This window comes from Xenopus tropicalis, chromosome 6, assembly GCF_000004195.4.
Source record: "Xenopus tropicalis strain Nigerian chromosome 6, UCB_Xtro_10.0, whole genome shotgun sequence".
In the NCBI taxonomy this organism is placed as follows: Eukaryota; Metazoa; Chordata; class Amphibia; order Anura; family Pipidae; genus Xenopus; species Xenopus tropicalis.
The window spans coordinates 151,473,789-151,489,192 of record NC_030682.2 but is presented as its reverse complement, the minus strand read 5'-3'; the positions used below and the strand labels follow the sequence as shown (position 1 = coordinate 151,489,192).

At 47.0% G+C, this 15,404-nt stretch overlaps 1 protein-coding gene across 2 annotated transcripts; it reads left to right on the top strand.

The window, feature by feature from the left end:
- Window positions 1-3,893: 3,893 nt before the first annotated feature.
- Window positions 3,894-13,923, top strand: nxpe3l.6 (Neurexophilin and PC-esterase domain family member 3 like gene 6). Of its 2 annotated transcripts, none has more exons than XM_002941869.5 (7): window positions 3,894-4,358; window positions 7,660-7,779; window positions 8,385-8,936; window positions 9,658-9,875; window positions 10,830-10,900; window positions 12,645-12,851; window positions 13,069-13,923. In XM_002941869.5, the coding sequence occupies exons 1-7, from the start codon at window positions 4,251-4,253 to the stop codon at window positions 13,605-13,607; spliced, it is 1,815 nt and encodes a 604-aa protein (XP_002941915.3). In that variant the 5' UTR covers window positions 3,894-4,250; the 3' UTR covers window positions 13,608-13,923. The 2 variants fall into 2 exon arrangements, with proteins under 2 accessions (XP_002941915.3, XP_017950682.1); XM_018095193.2 differs by lacking the exon at window positions 3,894-4,358 and adding an exon at window positions 5,701-6,102.
- Window positions 13,924-15,404: the final 1,481 nt, after the last annotated feature.

Here is a 15,404-nt window from a genome sequence, read left to right as displayed (position 1 = left end):
AGTACAGACCCTTGGGGCACCCCCACATTAAGTACAGACCCTTGGGGCACCCCACATTAAGTACAGTAAGAGGAACTGGAGATGAGGTTTTGTTAGCATCTGTTCTTTGTAGTCTGTTCTTTCAGATGCTCTGGGGGAGCAGACTGAACCCAGTAAAAAAAGGGGTGACATCCCTGCAGAGAAAAGAGGGGGGGTTAGGGATGGTTTGTCCAATCGCCTTCTTTGGCGCCATTTTCCTGTAATGTAATTTGGGAATCTGGGCCAAAGGACGTGTTCTCTGTGGGAGAACTGTGTCAGGTCCTGGGTTTCGCCTTTTATCAGAGACTGGATGGAGGGCGGTAGAGTGAAGGGGGTCCGGATTAGGGGGGTTCTTTCCGCAGCATATAGCTTTGAGACTAAAGCTGATAAAGAAATGGCACCTTAGCTTGGGAGATCTAGGGAACCTCAAGGGGAGGCAGCTGTATGAGAGGGTGCGAAGGACTTTTTTCACTTCTCCTGGAAAATGTGCAGATAACGCCTGGTTATCCTTCCAAGGGAAACCTTAGTTACCTGAGTGTGAGGAATAGGTCCTGCCCATGGGATTGTGGGAAGGAAGAGACCACTTCCTGTTAGAGTGCTCAGGTGTGTGGGGAATAGGTCCTGCCCATGGGATTGTGGGAAGGAAGAGACCACTTCCTGTTAGAGTGCTCAGGTGTGTGGGGAATAGGTCCTGCCCATGGGATTGTGGGAAGGAAGAGACCACTTCCTGTTAGAGTGCTCAGGTGTGTGGGGAATAGGTCCTGCCCATGGGATTGTGGGAAGGAAGAGACCACTTCCTGTTAGAGTGCTCAGGTGTGTGGGGAATAGGTCCTGCCCATGGGATTGTGGGAAGGAAGAGACCACTTCCTGTTAGAGTGCTCAGGTGTGTGGGGAATAGGTCCTGCCCATGGGATTGTGGGAAGGAAGAGACCACTTCCTGTTAGAGTGCTCAGGTGTGTGGGGAATAGGTCCTGCCCATGGGATTGTGGGAAGGAAGAGACCATTTCCTGTTAGAGTGCTCAGGTGTGTGGGGAATAGGTCCTGCCCATGGGATTGTGGGAAGGAAGAGACCACTTCCTGTTGGAGTGCTCAGGTGTGTGGGGAATAGGTCCTGCCCATGGGATTGTGGGAAGGAAGAGACCACTTCCTGTTAGAGTGCTCAGGTGTGTGGGGAATAGGTCCTGCCCATGGGATTGTGGGAAGGAAGAGACCACTTCCTGTTAGAGTGCTCAGGTGTGTGGGGAATAGGTCCTGCCCATGGGATTGTGGGAAGGAAGAGACCACTTCCTGTTAGAGTGCTCAGGTGTGTGGGGAATAGGTCCTGCCCATGGGATTGTGGGAAGGAAGAGACCACTTCCTGTTAGAGTGCTCAGGTGTGTGGGGAATAGGTCCTGCCCATGGGATTGTGGGAAGGAAGAGACCACTTCCTGTTAGAGTGCTCAGGTGTGTGGGGAATAGGTCCTGCCCATGGGATTGTGGGAAGGAAGAGACCACTTCCTGTTAGAGTGCTCAGGTGTGTGGGGAATAGGTCCTGCCCATGGGATTGTGGGAAGGAAGAGACCACTTCCTGTTAGAGTGCTCAGGTGTGTGGGGAATAGGTCCTGCCCATGGGATTGTGGGAAGGAAGAGACCACTTCCTGTTAGAGTGCTCAGGTGTGTGGGGAATAGGTCCTGCCCATGGGATTGTGGGAAGGAAGAGACCACTTCCTGTTAGAGTGCTCAGGTGTGTGGGGAATAGGTCCTGCCCATGGGATTGTGGGAAGGAAGAGACCACTTCCTGTTAGAGTGCTCAGTATCAGAAGCCCAGAAGCTTATGGGCTGCTCAGGAGGAATCGCCCGCTGGGCAGAGAAACGCTTTTTATTATTTTTATGGTGATGAGGTTTTTTTGTGGTTGATGCGATAAATCTTTTGGAAGGGAGGAGGGAACCATTGAACAAACTGTTGGGAAAATCATGAGATAATTATTTTTCATTAAAGAAGTTTCTTTCAATAAAGGCAATGCCAAACTGTGGAGGGGGATTGATTTTGCTGAGTTTGGAAACTTTGTGATTTCTAACATGTAATTTTTGATAATGTTGTAAGTTGTCAACTTTTGTTTTTTGGAATAATGAAAGTTTTATTTTGATAATGTTTTAATTCTTTAATAAAAATTTTGTATCTGATCCCCCCCATTGTAAGCAGCAGTCCTGCCCTGCTTTATGGCTGAGATTCTAGCTATCTGTATAACAGAGCATTCTGTCACAGTGGCACAGATCCTATCTGATCCCCCCATTGTAAGCAGCAGTCCTGCCCTGCTTTATGGCTGAGATTCTAGCTATCTGTATAACAGAGCATTCTGTCACAGTGGCACAGATCCTATCTGATCCCCCCATTGTAAGCAGCAGTCCTGCCCTGCTTTATGGCTGAGATTCTAGCTATCGGTATAACAGAGCATTCTGTCACAGTGGCACAGATCCTATCTGATCCCCCCCATTGTAAGCAGTAGTCCTGCCCTGCTTTATGGCTGAGATTCTAGCTATCTGTATAACAGAGCATTCTGTCATAGTGGCACAGATCCTATCTGATTCCCCCATTGTAAGCAGCAGTCCTGCCCTGCTTTATGGCTGAGATTCTAGCTATCTGTATAACAGAGCATTCTGTCACAGTGGCACAGATCCTATCTGATCCCCCCATTGTAAGCAGCAGTCCTGCCCTGCTTTATGGCTGAGATTCTAGCTATCTGTATAACAGAGCATTCTGTCACAGTGGCACAGATCCTATCTGATCCCCCCATTGTAAGCAGCAGTCCTGCCCTGCTTTATGGCTGAGATTCTAGCTATCTGTATAACAGAGCATTCTGTCACAGTGGCACAGATCCTATCTGATCCCCCCCCATTGTAAGCAGCAGTCCTGCCCTGCTTTATGGCTGAGATTCTAGCTATCTGTATAACAGAGCATTCTGTCACAGTGGCACAGACCCTATCTGATCCCCCCATTGTAAGCAGCAGTCCTGCCCTGCTTTATGGCTGAGATTCTAGCTATCTGTATAACAGAGCATTCTGTCACAGTGGCACAGATCCTATCTGATCCCCCCCCATTGTAAGCAGCAGTCCTGCCCTGCTTTATGGCTGAGATTCTAGCTATCTGTATAACAGAGCATTCTGTCACAGTGGCACAGATCCTATCTGATCCCCCCCATTGTAAGCAGCAGTCCTGCCCTGCTTTATGGCTGAGATTCTAGCTATCTGTATAACAGAGCATTCTGTCACAGTGGCACAGATCCTATCTGATCCCCCCCATTGTAAGCAGCAGTCCTGCCCTGCTTTATGGCTGAGATTCTAGCTATCTGTATAACAGAGCATTCTGTCACAGTGGCACAGATCCTATCTGATCCCCCCCATTGTAAGCAGCAGTCCTGCCCTGCTTTATGGCTGAGATTCTAGCTATCTGTATAACAGAGCATTCTGTACAACAGATCCTCACTGAATTTACTTTGATGACACAGTTGAACCACCATTGGATGATATAAGATGGTATTATCCGGGTGAAACCATTGGAATAAAGCTCAGTTTGGGCACCACACCTTTCAAGCAGATGCTAAGCTCATTAGACACAGTTCCACACAGGCCAATAAATCCCAATATAATTTGACAGCTTAATCCCTTAGGATAAATGAGCCTTTAAGTGTCATAACATGCAAGATAAAAGAGATTTAATTGAAACAACTAGAGCAGATCATTATCCTCGGCCAAACCAGTCCATCAGGGCAATAAAATGTATTGCAAAATATTAATTGTTATTAATAAATATTTAAAATTAACGTTGTGACTAATGAACTGTACAACTGGATAAGTGAGTCTCAGTGTGATGGATTACAAATAATTGTCACTAAAAGTATAAACATCATTGTAAAATGTGATGGGAATATTTGATATATTTGACAATATAGTTCTTTCGGTTTATATGTGGGTTTTACTGAAACAGAACATAAAGGGAACAATAAGAGTTCAGGTCGATGGGCCGCGACATTACAGAGTTTATGGACAAACAACACTAAAGTGGATCTAACAATGGAAGAGAGAAGATCCAATAATCAATAACCATAATTAGTACAGGGAACACCTTCATCATCATCAGTGGGCGGGGCAATAAGTACCAATTAGCACTGAACGTGGAGGCAAGGGCCGGGATAGAGTCGGGCAGAGCCTCTGATGGACGGAGCCAATTCAATCCCTGGGTGAGTGGATATTAAATGGAATTCATATTTGATATTTTTTGGTATGGAATCTATAAAACCCTTGATACCTGCACGAGTGGCGTAACTACCACACAGCAGACCCGGCAACCGGGGCAGAGACAGGTGAGAGGGGAGTTGTATGTTTTTGCCTCTCTCCTTTTCCTGCTATCTTTGTGTATATCTGCCTGGGGCACCAATGCTTTCATACCCCGGGGGGGAGGATAGTCGTAGGCACTTACTTTCCCCTACTCTACCCTTTAGATCCAGGGCCAACGAACAACTTGGGGGGGCAGGGAGTTTTCACTAGAGTAGAGTTGCCCATTGGACAAGGTCACCAAATGAGTGGATCCTTGACTAATATGGCCACCCACAGTAGCTGATCCTAGGATTTGTCCCAAAGCCAATGATGATGAGTGGCCCATGGAAACCCAGCAGCCGAAGACCTCACCCATGAAATAATGTGGCCCTTGGCTCCTGGCCAGCCAATCAATATCTCAGTGAGGTCTGGTTGCAGTGGCCTAACTATAGAAGAAGTAGACCCTGTGGTTGCTGTGGGCGAGGACTGTGGGGTCTGCTTCCTCTATAGCTGGGAACCCCCCCTTCCAGGCCTACCTGCCTGATAGGGAGCAGGGGTGGGGGCCCCTCTGGAGATTTTTTTTTGCAGGGGGCCCAGAGCAATTTAGGAACACGACTGCCTGGTTATGTTGTGATTGGGAGAGACAAGTGTGGGTCAGAGGACTGTGGCTAGACTGGCTCAAATCATCTCTTCCTATTACACACAGCCCTATGCAGTCCTACAGAGACTACTGATTGGTGGGACTGTCTCTTTAAAGGGGGAGTTAACTTTTAGAATGGTGTAGAGAGATATTCTGAGATAATTTGCAATTGGTCTTCATTTTTTTTTTTTAGTTATTTGACTTTTTGTTTAGTAGCTCTCTAGTTTTGAATTTCAGCAATTATCTGGTTGCTAGGGTCCAAATTAAGTTAGCAACCAGGGAGTGGATTGAATGAGAGACGGGTATATGAATAGGAGAGGGGGCTGAATAGAAAGATAAGTAATAAAAAGTAACAGTAACAATAAAACTGGAGCCTCACAGAGCAATAGGGTTTGGCTGCCGGGGTCAGTGACCCCTTTTGAAAGCTGAAAAGAAGGCAAATAATTAAAAAAAAACTAAAAAATAATCATGAAGACTGAATAGGCCATTCTATTACATATTAAAAGTTAATTTAAAGCTGAACTTCCCTAATGATCTGCCTTGGGTTGGAAAAGCACATAAAAGTATTTAGTACATCCTAATCTTAATAGTAACCCCCCCCCCCCCATACAGTATGCAAAAGCGAGTCACTCAGAACAAAGCAATAAAATCACTGAAACCCCAATCAGAGCAATAAAAGAAATGATGTCACGGTGACATCACTGGCCAGAAATCCAGTCCAACTGGTCTCACTCTGCAATAAATGTTGTTACTAAATGCTTATTGGGATCACTGCTGACACTGGGGGTACAAGATTTTAGGGCCAAATGCAAAAAAAAACCCCAAAAACCCCAGAACTACAATGGATAAAGTGCTTGTAGACTTGCCAAATTGTGTTCTGTGTGTTCTCTGTAAGTAAAGTTGTAAGAAGGTAAGAATTGTGTGTTAATTTGTGTGTGGGAAAGGGGAAAGTGTCGTTACTGGGTATGACCACTAGGTGGCAGCATAATTTGGTTAATGTTTATTGGGATTGTATGAGTGTAGTTCACACCCTGACCACTAGAGGCAGTGTGGGGGCAGAATGTATAAAAAGAGGACCACACCCAGAATTAAGGGTCTTTATGGGAGAACATGAAGAGGCCAGCTGGAGGAAAAGAAGAACCGCATATAGGGTAAGGAAAGGATAGAACAGGGCAGCTGAAAGTGAAGCAGGCACTAGGTGTCTGAGTCAGGGTTATGTAGCATGGGCCGCCTATCGCCCCAACCAGGAGAGTAGAGGGAAACAGTGTTTCCAGTGGATCATCCACAGAATAGGGACCCAAGCGGATAGGGGTAGGCTAGAAGAGGGCTTGTTGAGCTTCAGGCTAGGAGTCTGCCAGTAAAAGACCTGGTGGAATAGCAAAGGGGCACCGCAGGGAGTGCCGGATTGCTGAGCCAGGTGGGGACAGGAGATCCCACTGAGACTGGGGACAGTGGTGAAGAGCCAAAAGTAGCTACCCCTGGTAAAAACAACAGTTTCTGTGCACGGGCGTGGTATATGTTTATTGCATGATTGAAGAAAGCCTGTTTGAACAATGTGATTTGACCTGTATGCTGTGACTCCCAACAAGATGAGGGAATAAAGTGATTTTTGTTGCATGACTTCTTGGAGTGCTCCCCTACCCTTACCCCTTGGTGCTCCCCTACCTCACCCCTCGGCGCTCCCCTACCTCACCCCTCGGCGCTCCCCTACCTCACCCCTCGGCGCTCCCCTACCTCACCCCTCGGCGCTCCCCTACCTCACCCCTCGGCGCTCCCCTACCTCACCCCTCGGCGCTCCCCTACCTCACCCCTCGGAGCTCTCCTACCTCACCCCTCGGCGCTCCCCTACCTCACCCCTCGGAGCTCTCCTACCTCACCCCTCGGCGCTCCCCTACCTCACCCCTCGGCGCTCCCCTACCTCACCCCTCGGCGCTCCCCTACCTTACCCCTCGGCGCTCCCCTACCTACCCCTCGGCGCTCCCCTACCTACCCCTCGGCACTCCCCTACCTCACCCCTCGGCGCTCCCCTACCTCACCCCTCGGCGCTCCCCTACCTCACCCCTCGGCGCTCCCCTACCTTACCCCTCGGCGCTCCCCTTCCTACCCCTCGGAGCTCCCCTACCTCACCCCTCGGAGCTCCCCTACCTTACCCCTCGGCGCTCCCCTACCTACCCCTCGGAGCTCCCCTACCTCACCCCTCGGAGCTCCCCTACCTTACCCCTCGGCGCTCCCCTACCTACCCCTCGGAGCTCCCCTACCTTACCCCTCGGCGTTCCCCTACCTACCCCTCGGCGCTCCCCTACCTCACCCCTCGGAGCTCCCCTACCTTACCCCTCGGCGCTCCCCTACCTACCCCTCGGCACTCCCCTACCTTACCCCTCGGCGCTCCCCTACCTACCCCTCGGCACTCCCCTACCTTACCCCTCGGCGCTCCCCTACCTACCCCTCGGCACTCCCCTACCTTACCCCTCTGCGCTGCCCTACCTTACCCCTCGGCACTCCCCTACCTTACCCCTCTGCGCTGCCCTACCTTACCCCTCGGCGCTCCCCTACCTGCAGCCATAAATGCACCCCTGCACCCCCCGCATCACCATCCCAAACGCTTTCTGGCCACACAGTCCCTGTATCGTGCCAGAGGCCCCACCCAGCGCTGTGTCTGAGCAGTAATGGTTACTCGGTGTGGGACTGACATGCTGAATACTCTGCAGATGGATAACAACTCCCTAAAGAAGAAACTGATCAGCAAAGTGGACTCCGCCATGTTGGGCCGGCAAAGAAAACATCAGGTTTCCATTGTATTTCTCTTCTGCCTGATTTTTATTTCTGGGGTAAGTGAATGATATTCATGTTACTCATTGGTGGCTTTTAGTATCTTTATATTCTATAATGGGGGTATGATAACTCTGCAGCAATTTTTAATATCCTTATAAAATAACATAGGGGGTACATTATTCTCTATATATTACTCTTAGTTCTCTGGTATTTGGATATTTTCTGGTCTTTTTGCTGTTATTAACACACACACACCCCGGCCACGGCCGCCCACCCAACCTCCTCCCCCGAGTGCACATACCGAGTTGGCAGAGGGGAACCTGCAGGCCCCAGAGCAGCCAGCAGGGATCGGTTCTGGGCCAGTGGGGCCCACAAGGGTCAGGCCCTAGCAGAGATCGGTTCCAGTGGGGCCCACAAGGGTCGGGGCCCAGCAGGTTTTCTCCCGGTGTCCTTCTGCCCCAATCCGACCCTAGCAACAGTTATGGAAGTCATGGCAGACACAGGCCATAAAAGTCTGACTGAAGACTGCCCGGGGAGCCCTAAGCCTAGCTCACCATAATGTATTTCCCATAATTATATCAGGGCGATACTACAATCCCTGTGGGCATTTTTTGTTTAAATCTTTTGCTAAACCATGTGATCAATGAATTATTTTCTCTAGTTTCTCTATAGGTTTCTGTGGATGAAACCATTGGGGGAAAATCCTCCTCTTAAGCTACATATATCTCCACAAAATAATTCGATTTTAGCACTGGAGAAAGAACCTCAGACCCCAAACACCACCCAAGGCAATGGGTCTTCTTATCCCACCGCAGCGGAGCAAGAACTTCAGACCCTGATGAAGGTGATTGAGTGGCCGGCGCCTCCGGGCCCCACAGAGTATAATTTCTCCACCAGTCCATTGACCACAGAGTTCCAGCTGCTGTTCCCACGTGGCGCCTATTATGTTGGAGAATATGTAGAAGTTCTCATCACAGCGCGGGACCACGGGGGCCGACCAAAAGCCTACGGAGGGGATTACTTTCAGGCCAAACTGCACTCCCCAACGCTGAAAGCAGGAGTAACCGGCTCAGTCACAGACCATAGGAACGGCACCTACACGGCTTCCTTCCTGCTGCTCTGGCCGGGGCAAGTGGAGATCTCCATAAGGCTTGTCCATTCCTGTGAGGCCATAGCCGTCCATAAAACCTTGAGGAACACACGTCTTGATAAGGTTAATCCTAGAGTTGCAACTTATCTCCAGTCTGTAAAACCAAACACACGGGGGTTATTTGCCAATAAATTAACTTCTAGTATGACATAGACATTGATATTCTGAAAACAATTGGCAAATTGGTCTTTTTCAGTTATTTAGCTTTTTGTTCATCGGCTTTCCAGTTTGGAATTTCAGCCACTATCTGGTTGCTAGGATCTTGTTTACCTTAGCAACCGGGCAGTGGTTTAAATGAGAGACTGGAATATGAATAGGAGAGGAACTGAATAGAAAGATAAGTAATAAAAAGTAACAATAATAATAAAATTGGAAGATCACAAAGCAACAGATTTTGGCTGCCGGGGTCAGTGACCCCCATTTGAAAGCTGAATGAAGATGTAGAAGTGGACGGCAGAAAATGTGAAAACTATAACAAAAAAATGAAGACCAATTGCAAACTTGCCAGGAATAGAACTCTATAACATACTAAAAGTCAATGTAAAGGTGAATCCACCCTTTAATCAATGTCCTTACCCACATCCCCCACACACTGTCCCATCTCTCCCCCAATCACAAACTCCGTTCCTCCCACTCACCCCCAGCCAATTAGCATTCTTACCCTATTCTCCCCCCACCTACATATTTTTTTACAAACCATATCCCCCTATTTATGTGAATAGTTTAAAGCTTTATGCTCAAATCTCAAGTTTTTTACTTTTGATTTTTTTTTTTAACGAAACAGATCTACTTCTATGGGACTATTGATGAAGCTACAGAATCAATGGAGTGTCACGAGTGGCCCCAGCCTGGACCCAATGTGTGTAAATTCCATGACCCAGACAGTGGGGAGAGATGGTACTGCAAGCGTCAGACCCATAATCCCTGCAGCGGATACAAAGGGGTGTTACAAGGGACCAGTAACCACAACTTCAGGGCGGAGGAACAACGGCTCATACATACGTAGGTTTCCCCATTGCATCCGGGTCTGGAATCACATTCAGGCAATGAGTGGCCCAAACAGCTCCACACCGGCCCAACCTAGAGAGCAGGTTACAGCCCCTCAGGCCCCAGAGTAGCCAAATTGAAACCCCTCTGTGGGACGTATTTAGGGGAAGGACCAATAACCCGTATAAAGCTGTATCTGGGCAGCAACATGCCTATGTAACACCTAGGGGCACATTTACTTAGCCATTGTGAGAAAATGTCGATTTCTTTTTTTACTTCTAGATATTTTTGGGATTTTTTGAAAATAATGTTTGGTTAACTTTTTTTTGTAAAAAAAATTCAACAGGTTTGATTGGTCAAGTACCACTGAGTCCCGTGTTGGCTCACCCAGTTTCGAGGGGAAGTCAATACCTTCATTGTTTTCCATTTCACCCAGTTTCGAGGGGAAGTCAATACCTTCATTGTTTTCCATTTCACCAAGTTTCGAGGGGAAGTCAATACCCTCATTGTTTTCCATTTCACCCAGTTTCGAGGGGAAGTCAATCCCCTCATTGTTTTCCTTTTTCACCCAGTTTCAAGGGGAAGTCAATACCCCTCATTGTTTTCTGTTTCACTCAGTTTTACAGAAAAGTTAATCCCCCCTCATTGTTCCAGTTTAACCCAGTTTCAACGGGAAGTTAACCCCTTCATTGTTTTCTATTCCACACGTTTTTAAAGGGAAGTGAAACTTTAACACATTGGTGTTTTCCAAGAATGAGCGCCAATGCTCCTAAAATGGCTGCACTTCCTCACGGGGCCCCATAGCACTCACATTGGCAAAAAAATTAGACTGCATGACTGGGCCACTGAAAGCAATAACTTGCCCAGACACAGTAGAATACCCGGTGCTAATGCAAGTTTATGGGTGTGAGTGCGTTTGTGGCCCTGATGGTGCCTAACTCTATATTCTGTCCCTTTATGGATCCCCAGGTCTGTAAAGGAGAAACTTATTAGATCCAAAGTTAACCCATTCCAAGTCCTGCCTTCAAACAACAGAACAGGTAAGTGGGTTTTGCTCCTCCTCCCAGACAAGGTGCAGGATGGGGGATGCCAGGGTGCTGTCTGTGTACAGAACAGAAATGCTTTCTCTTACTGGAATCCTAAGGGTGAAGACACACAGAGCTACTTAGTAGCAGCTACTTGTCACGGCTACTAAACCCCAGAAATTCCCTGCCATAGACAATACTGAGAATTGCCTCTGCTAAACACACGTAGGGACAATTATCAGTAAATGATCAGCATTGTCTGTTTTAGTAGCCGTGACAAGTAGCTGCTACTAGTAGCTCCGTGTGTCTTCTCCCTTATGGGGTGAGTGGTTTCAGATAATGGTATTTATTAGATAATGGGTCAGATTAAAAAAACTATTGATTCTGTAACACTTGTTTGGCTGTAATAAGGGGTAAATACCAGGCTAGTTGGACTTAGAGCATTTGTTACATGCAACCCCCTTTCCCAGGATGGGCTTCCACTATAGGGGAGCTGAGTCTAGGGCTATATGGTGTAGTTGAACTACAACTCACACTGGTGTTGTGCAGTAGATTAAAGGAATAGGATGCCAGGAGCTCTTGCAGATTAACTAGATGAAGCTTTATTGTCCAAGAAAAGATGTATCAATGCAGAGATCAGCAAATACTCACACGGCGTTGAGGTAGTTCAGCATACAGAAGTACAATCAATAATACAGATGAGCAATAGGTAGAATATGATACTTCCCTAGTAATCCCTTCTCACCAAGAGGTTGGGTAGGTACAACACCAACAGAAGGAAAGGTATAGGCAGCTCACCAGCATAGTCCCTTCTCTTCAAGAGGTTGGGCAAGGCATATTTGCTAACCTAATTCCCTAGCACTTCTGTGTCCCTACAATAAGGCAATAAAGGCCTAGTAGGAAGACTACTCCTTTCCTAGTATCCTGGATGGGGCTAAGGCTGCCCTTGCTAAATAAGTCTGACTGATCTCACACCTCCTAGAGGGGCTATTACAAATGCTGCTATGCTCTCTTTTCCTCATTCACGGGGCCCTGTCCCCGACTTATCAGATGAAATGCTACTGGGGCCTTAGTGCTCCAGGCTCAGTGACTGATGCCTGAAAGCAGTGGCAGCCAAAGAGGAAGCCACTCCCTCCTGCCAGACACTTTATCAGCCTGCGGGGGGGAGTGGTCAACCTGTATAGACCTATAGGGCATAGTGTTAGAACTGTAACTTAAGTACAGGGGCTATTATCCAATAACAATAAAGGTGTGAAGAGGTAGGGGATAACACCATAGGGAGCTTAACCCTATGGGTCCCTACAATTCTAATGGAAAAACTGGAAGTGAATTAGACTAAACAGCCCCTTGGATTTGCAGATGGTTTCAGTAAGAGCTTTAATAACCTACATGAGCACAATTTCTCCAGTATCAGTAGTTCTCACAATTCCCACCAATCATAATATGATCCCATACAGTATAAGGATTCCCAGGCCACTTTGCCTTATCCCGCTGCTCTACGGCTCCCAGGTTTTTGGCACAAGGTGCCCTTTATTCAACCACAGAACCTACATAGTCCTTGGTTCCCTGACTGCCGGGATACTGGCCTACATCTATCCCTCACCATCTACAGGGAGCGCCACCCAATTTTCCCACCCAGTGACTACATTAAATCCATTTATGAAGGTATACCTGCCCCTTACAAGGCTAATAGGGTTCCATGCAGACCTGCAGCTGGAAAGGTTTTGATGGGTTAATAAAGTTCTTGTTTCCCCTTCAGATAATAGAAGCGTTTGTTCTCCTGGCCTTCCGATCCCGGACCCTTCTGGGTTCTATTACCAGGACTTCTGGAAGTCCCGCGCCTGCAAGAACAGAGCTTTCCCCGGTCCATCTGCGGTTACACAGTGCCTGGCAGGCAAGGCCCTCTACTTGTTTGGAGATTCAACAACTGATCAGTGGTGGAAACATCTGAATGAGTTCATACCATGTGAGTGCTAATCATGTTATTGGTTGGAGTAGACCCCACTTTGCTCTAAAGCATTAATGACACCACAAACATCATGGGAAATTAACATGTAATAATTACTGCACTGGGTGTGGCCCCTTCCCATGTGTTTTACTGTATCTCCCACCTACACCCCAGTTCCAGTATCTCAAATATTTTGGCCCCCAACTGAATTTTCCCTCTTTTGATGTCATTTCAGCTCTTGTGGAAATAAACCTCTCTGTGCAGCTCCCAGGGGTCCTGGCGGGGCCACGTGTGGCTGTAGACACAGAGCACAAGTTTATGGTGCAGTGGCAAGGGCACCAGACGGCACTAACCTTGGCAACTGGTGATGAACAAGCCCTCCCTTTTGTAGCTAATGAATTGGACCGGTTGAGTGGGGAAGGGCTGGTGGTTGTTATAAACTGCATGGCCCATTTTATCTTAAACCCAGTGAAAGGCTATGTACACAGGCTCCGCAGCATTCGCGACTCTGTCCTCCGGCTAATGAAGCGCAGCCCGTTAACCAAGGTCTTCATCAAGTCTGGTAACACTGGATACAAGTACACCTATGGCAGTGATTGGCTGTCCCTTCAGTTGGACACGGTAATGAGGGCCATGTTCTCCGGGCTGCCTGTTACTATACTGGACAACTGGCAAATGACCTCCTGCCATTACCTACCCCAAGACCTCCATCCTGGCCCAGTTATTGTCAAGAATGAGATTGACTTATTGTTGTCCTTCATCTGCCCAACGTGAGACACAAGGCGAGTCACAATCTGGCCACCATCGAATTATCCATGAATTCTACTAAAGACCATCTCATTCTTCCATTAAAGAAGCAATTCTCAACCTGTGGGTCGGGGTTGCCCAAGACCATCATAAAACACATTTCCAAATATGTGAGTTCCAAAAGTTCCCCCAGTGAGTATATTCAAAGGTTGTGAGAGATGTTTTTACTGTCTTTTCTCTGCTCCTGAAGAAAGTCCCTCTGGGGGACTGAAATGTTGAGGTCTGTAATGTTCCTTTTTCACATTTTGTAATAAAATTTACCTTTTTCTTCAAATAATTTAAATCCTGTGAGTGCCGACACTTTTTTGTTTTAACACACACATGGGATCCCTTATCCAGAAACCCATTATCCAGAAAGTTCCAAATTACGGGAAGGTCATCACCCATAGACTCCATTATAAGCAAATAATTAAAATTTTTAAGAATGATTCCCTTTTCTCTGTAATAATAAAACAGTACCTGTACTTGATCCCAACTAAGATATAATTACCCCTTATTGGGGCAGAACAGCCCTATTGGGTTTATTTCATGGTTAAATGATTCCCTTTTCTCTGTAATAATAAAACAGTACCTGTACTTGATCCCAACTAAGATATAATTACCCCTTATTGGGGCAGAACAGCCCTATTGGGTTTATTTCATGGTTAAATGATTCCCTTTTCTCTGTAATAATAAAACAGTACCTGTACTTGATCCCAACTAAGATATAATTACCCCTTATTGGGGCAGAACAGTCCTATTGGGTTTATTTAATGGTTAAATGATTCCCTTTTCTCTGTAATAATAAAACAGTACCTGTACTTGATCCCAACTAAGATATAATTACCCCTTATTGGGGGCAGAACAGTCCTATTGGGTTTATTTAATGTTTAAATGATTTTTAGCAGACTTAAGGCATGGAGATCCAAATTATGGAAAGACCCCTTACCCAGATAACCCCAGGTCCCGAGCAGTCTGGATAACAGATCCTGTACCTGTACTATAATTAGTAAATAGATATTTTTCCGGCAGGCATGGCTTTGCAGTGAAATCCCGCATTTCACCATCAGTGAATTTTTTCACAAAATGGCTGCAAAAGTTTGGTGAATTTTCTGCCATTTCGGGATTTTTTCAGAAGTTTCACAAACTTGTCGGCGCAGCGAAACAGGACAGATTCGCTTATCACTAACTATAATGTGTTTGTGGCTCGCAGTAACCCAAAATGTTGTTGCCCCTCGATACGTATACAGATTTATAATATTCATCAAAATTCTCTTCTCCAAATAAAATAAGCAGGAAAAGGTACAACACTGCCACAGCAGAAACCCCAATTAAACCAGGAAGCCCCTGGTGAAATAATGAGCTCCGATACCTGCCGAGTCTGCAGGGTAGATTTGGCTCACAATGAAAATCTATAGATATGAAACAGCAATAGCAATGAGCCCTACAAGCACCTAACAACATAAAATGGGCTTGTAGGCAAAAAGCAAACTCCAGTCAGAAACCTGGAGAAAGGCTGGTTATAAGGTGCAGAAAAGGAGATACCATACTGCTACAGCAGTGCAACTCCCAGCCAGTCTGGGTGCACCTGGTGTAATAATGAGCTCCCATTCCTGCTCCCATACCTGCTCCCATACCTGCTCCCATTCCTGCTCCCATTCCTGCTCCCATTCCTGCTCCCATACCTGCACCCATATCTGCACCCATTCCTGCTCCCATTCCTGCTCCCATACCTGCACCCATACCTGCTCCCATACCTGCACCCATACCTGCTCCCATTCCTGC

Bases quoted from the DNA above. Each gene is read 5' to 3' on its own strand.
- nxpe3l.6 (XM_018095193.2), top strand. From the start codon at position 5,917: ATGACCACTAGGTGGCAGCATAATTTGGTTAATGTTTATTGGGATTGT. The intron at 8,937-9,657 runs GTTAATCCTAGA...TTAACGAAACAG, and splicing joins GGAACACACGTCTTGATAAG to ATCTACTTCTATGGGACTAT. The intron at 12,852-13,068 runs GTGAGTGCTAAT...ATGTCATTTCAG, and splicing joins TCTGAATGAGTTCATACCAT to CTCTTGTGGAAATAAACCTC.